Source organism: Otolemur garnettii, unplaced genomic scaffold, assembly GCF_000181295.1.
Source record: "Otolemur garnettii isolate 467f Iridium unplaced genomic scaffold, OtoGar3 scaffold00135, whole genome shotgun sequence".
Lineage (NCBI taxonomy): Eukaryota > Metazoa > Chordata > Mammalia > Primates > Galagidae > Otolemur > Otolemur garnettii.
The window spans coordinates 4168687-4173888 of NW_003852530.1; the positions used below are offsets into that span (position 1 = coordinate 4168687).

The 5202-nt window shown below is 41.0% G+C and overlaps 1 protein-coding gene across 1 annotated transcript in view; it reads left to right on the forward strand.

Annotated features, from left to right (window-relative positions):
• The window catches only part of TDRD12 (tudor domain containing 12), a 67169-nt gene that overhangs the window by 23797 nt on the left and 38170 nt on the right, over positions 1-5202 (forward strand). Inside the window, exons 9-12 of the mRNA XM_023518377.1 lie at positions 389-403; positions 2479-2497; positions 2845-2908; positions 4065-4141. Of these exons, the coding sequence (XP_023374145.1) occupies positions 389-403; positions 2479-2497; positions 2845-2908; positions 4065-4141 (175 nt within the window). The remainder of the gene's footprint in view (positions 1-388; positions 404-2478; positions 2498-2844; positions 2909-4064; positions 4142-5202) is intronic.

Below are 5202 nucleotides of genomic sequence, written 5' to 3' on the forward strand. Positions count from 1 at the left end.
AAACAAAAAAAAAGATCAGCCTGAGCAAGAGTGAGATCTATCTCTACTAAAGTAAAAAAATTAGCTGGGGATTGTGGCAGGTGCCTATGGTTCCAGCTATTGGGGAGGCTGAGGCAGGAGGATTGCTTAAGCCCAGGAGTTTGAGGTTGCTGTGAGCTATGAGGGTACAGGACTCTACTGAGAGTGACAAAGTGACAAAACAAAACAAAAAATAATGAGTTGAAATCCCCAGGCTCTGTGGCCTGTCCTCTGGTGGCTTCTTCCCATGTCACTCTTGCATTGGACATGTGAACATGAAGTTCTCAGTAATCCCACAGTGTGTTCTTGGAAACAGCCTTTATGTAAAATGACTTTAAATGAAACAACCTTAAACAAAATGTGATTGGAGGACGTGCTGTACATTGTGAAGCTCAATGTCATGGTTCCCAGATCCTGCTGACAGTGTCCAGTCAGGGCTTCACTGTGTTTCTGTGGGTGTGTTATATCATAGGCCTCTCTAGTGAACTCCAACTAACCTAAGCTTTAATCAACTGAAATAATTAGTCATTATTATAGAAAAATAGACACTCAAAAGTGTAAATACCTATCATCTTACTACCCACTGATTACAATTTTAGAGTCTTTCCAAAGTGTTCCAGAGGGAATGTATGAAATTTTTATCTCACAGAAATGGGGTCCTATTATACATAACTTCCAGGTAGTGTTTTCCATTTAACATATGGCTGAGCTGCTTTCTAGACAGATACAGCCAGTATCACATTTGTTTAAGGACATGGGCTCCCATGTGAGACTGTCAGGGTGTTGGTCCTGCCTTCTCTTCTGGGGTGTAGGAGGTGCTGTTGGCTGGGTGGGCTGTCTGTGCAGACTTTGCTGGGCATAGCACCTGCCTCATGGTAGCCCTCAGCACATGTGGCCGCCTTCCCAGACTCTGATATGCCTCCCATAGGGGTCCCAAGATGAGAATTACTGCTACAAGTAGCCCTTGCTATGGAGGAGGATGTATTCTTCTCATTTGTACCCTTCTCATTTCCTTTGGAGCAGTAAAAGTACAAGGTATTTACGTCATTGCGTTTAATCTTTGCACAGCTTTTCAGTGTGTGAATATGCCATAATTAGGTAGCCCCATGTTGTTGGGTAATAAGTAGGTAATTTCCTACTTATTACAATATGTGCTGGAATGAGCTGTGCATGTCTTTGAAAGGGAAAAGAGTATGGTGAACCAAAGAGAAGTTCATGTGAGGTGTGATAGGGTTGTCAAGTAAGGAAACAGAATTATGAGATGTTACTTATCCAAGTAAAGATGTCCTTCCTTTCATCATGGTGCAAAGTTATTTCAACACTATTTGAGTTAATTTTGGACACTTATTTTTAGAGTTGTCTTAGAATTTTTCTTATTTTTTAACACAAGATTCAGAGAAGATTTATATTTTTTGATATCAAAGTATAATACTTCCAAAATATTTGATTAAGCAATTGAGTGTTGAGAAGGACTATAAAGAAAAGTGACTTGGTGCAGCCTCTTCAGTCTCAGGCTGTTCCCTGGGGGCAAACACACTTTTGTTTCTTCTTTCTTTTTTTTTGAGATAGTCTCACTCTGTCGCTCACTCGCTCGTAGAGTGCTGTGCTGTCTTAGCTCACAGCAACCTCTGATTCGGGCTTGCGCGATCCTCTCCCCTCAGTTTCTCTCTTTTTGGTGGAGAAAGGGTCTCACTCTTGCTCCATCTGAGCAGTCCCTCAGTCTGTCCTCGGTCTATGACCTTGCTGCTCCTGAGGATCACACGCTGGCTGCTCTGTGGAAGGTGTCCTGGAGTCGGGCCACTCTGGAAGGCGGGCAGAGCTGGGTCTTCCATAGCGTGCAGCATCTTTTCTTGTGCTCATTTGCATCTGTGCATCTTCTTGGATGACTTGCCTTTTTAGGGCTTTTTGCTCATTTTTAACAGGGCAAATTTCCTCTTACTATTGAGTTTTAAGAGTCCTTTGTGTATTTTGGATAAGTCTTTTTTCAGATACGTCTTTTGCAAATATCACTTCCCATCTGTGGCTTATCTTCTCACTCCCTTGAGAGTATTGTTCACAGAGCAGGAGTGTTTTCTCTTTGTTTGTTTGGGTTTTTCTGAAATGAGGACTCCCTCTTTCACCCACAATAGAGAGCTGTGGCATGATCACAGCTCACAACCACCTCAGACTCCTGGCTTCAAACGATCCTCCTGCTTCAGCCTCTGGAGTAGCAGGGACCACAGGCCGACACAGCTGGTTATTTTTTATAGAGACAGAGCTCACCATCTTGCCCAGGCTGGTGTCAGCTCCTGGCCAAAGCAATCCTCCTATTTCAGCCTCCTGAAGTTCTGGGTTTACACTGTGGGCCACTGTGCCTGGACAGAAATTTTTTATTTTAATGGAGTTCACCTTGTCAGTTACTTCTTCCATAGGTTGCAACGCCTTTGGTCTTTTGTCTAAAAAACCATCACCATATCCAAGGTAATCTAGATTTGCTGCTGTGTTACCTTTCAGGAGTTTTATAGTGTTGCATTTTACATTTAGGTCTGTGATTTATTTGAGGGGATTTTTGTGAAGGATGTAAGGTCTGGAGGTTGCTGTGAGCTGTGATGCCACAGCACTCTACTGAGGGCAATAAAGTGAGACTCTGTCTCTAAAAAATAAATAAATAAAAATTTAATTCCCTCAAGTAAGGTTTAATACAAAATCCTAATAATAATAATTTTATGTATTAAAATTTTATAATAGTATTTGTTTTTATTATATTCTTTTTTGTCCTTTTTTAATCTATTAATATAGTACTATTTTTAAGGTAGTTTCCTTATACTGTTTTTATTTTGCAGATAGAGATTCACCAAAAGATGTATCTGAAAAGAAACAGCATCACAGCTCTTTAAAAGATGTAAATAAGGTTGTATTTTTAAAGTATTCCTTAAATACAAAGTTTGTATGGTATTAATTTTAGAATATTCTCTTTTGAAAGCCATTAGAGGGCAGCGCCTGTGGCTCAAAGGAGTAGGGCACCGACCCCATATGCCAGAGGTGGTGGGTTCAAACCCAGCCCTGGCCAAAAAACTGCACACACACAAAAAAAAAAAGCCATTAGGAACCATAGGATTCTATTGGGAACAATGAACAGAAAATATATTTTCTTTTTTTCTTTCTTTCTTTCTTTTTTTTTTTTTTGTTGTAGTTGTCATTGTTGTTTGGCGGGCCTAGGCTGGATTCGAATCCACTAGCTTTGGTGTACATGGCCAGTGCCTTAGCCACTTGAGCTACAGGCACTGAGCCAGAAAATATATTTTCTATTCAGAAATGCTTGGCTATTGTAGTTTTTTCATGAAGAGATATTGTTTGCGTGTCTGCTTATTTTGAAAGAACAAGGTAACTCCAGCTCATCTTGTGCCATGTTCTTGTTCTCAGCCCAGCGGCCTTCCTAAAAAATTGAGTATTTATCTCATTTTAACAAAAGTGTGAATATCTGGGATCTGGGGACATTCTAATGGGAAGTCTAACTTTCCCTTCAGGCCCTTTGACAAAACAGATGAAAAATAACTGCAGAACATTTTACTGATTATCTGAAGGGCTGGGCATAGTGGCTGTAATCTAACACTTTGGGAGGCCAGGAATTTGAGACCAGCTGAGGTAATATAGTAAGACCTCAACTCTACTAAAATTAGCCAGGTGTGGGGGCTCATTCTTACAGTCTCAGCTCCTCTGGAGGCTGAAATAGGAGGCTCCTTTGAGCCCAGGAGTTTGAGGTTGCTGTGAACTGCAGTTGCACCACTGCACTCCAGCCTGGGCGACAGAGAGAGATCCCGTTTCTAAATAGATGCGTCCATCTATATATACTGATGATCTGAAATGCCAGCTGCCTGCTGTGTGGACGTGTCAGTCTCGGGTTATAGCAGCAGCGTAATTGCCCAGCTTTCCAGTGCTTTGCCCTTCTATATCTGTGTGTACACGAAAACTAACTATAGTGGTTGTTTATGAGAATAATTCTCTTGGAATTTTGGTTCCAAAGGAATATATATCTTTCTGAAAAATGCTCTTTTTTTTTTTTACAGTGTGTTGAATCTTCTGCATACTGGCCAATAAAAAGAGGCATAACCATATATGCTGATCCAGATGTCCCAGCAGCAGGGTATGGTGCGAGAATTTAGGTTTAAGTGTCATTTTGTCTTAATGCAGTGCTCTGTAACATCAAGGATGGGAAAGTACTCTGTTTCTAAAAAGAGTGGCCCAGGAAGTTTTTGATTAAAGATATGTTAATTTAAAGATAGGTAAATGTAATTGTACTGGTTAGCAGCACAGTTGCCTGAAAACTAGCAGAGGCTCTAGAGTCTCCTTTTTACCTTGCTGGGCAAAATTGCTGTATAAGGCAGGTGCGGCAGAGGATGGCACAGAGTGATCTTGATATGTAGAATGGCCTGATGGGGACCAGACGGCAACAGGAGGGGACCAGGTACAAGTGGGTGGAAAGCAAAGAATGGTTTGCTGTCTTCTCAGAGATGAATATCAAAGGTTTTGACTTTATCCTCTTTAAAATACGTGTCAGTGACACTAATGGACTCATAGAAAGGACGCCATATTATACCACTTTGTGTAAAGTGTAAAAACTAAAAATAGTGAATTTTCATTTTTCTACCTATGAACTTAATGGTTTTATTGTCATATATCTTAATTTTACGTATATTTAATGTTAGAATCTATTAGCAACTTTTGCTTATCTTTTAGAGAGATTTAATTGAGAAGGAAAATCTATCTTCCCCTGTGTGGTTGCATTTGTGCTTGTCACTTTCTGTGCGGATCCACATTTCAGTCTGATCCGTTTTCCTTCTACCTGAGTACTTCTTTCAGTATTTCTTCTATTGTGAGCCTCCTGCTGATCAACCGTTTTAGTTTTTACAAAAATTTGAAAATTTCTTTTAGCTTCAACTTTGAAAACATTATTTTGCTAGGTATAGAATTCTGGGTTGGCAGTGCTTCTCCCTCTGTGTTTTAAAGATTTACCCCTGTCTTCTTGCTTGCCTTGTTCCCAGGCTTTCATCTTCCTCTTTGTTCCCTTGTTACTGGTTTGAGCAGTTTGATTAATGCAGGGCCGTGGTGTGGTCTCTACCAGCGCAGGGCCGTGGTGTGGTCTCCGTCAGCGCAGGGCCGTGGTGTGGTCTCCGTCAGCGCAGGGCCGTGGTGTGGTCTCCGTCA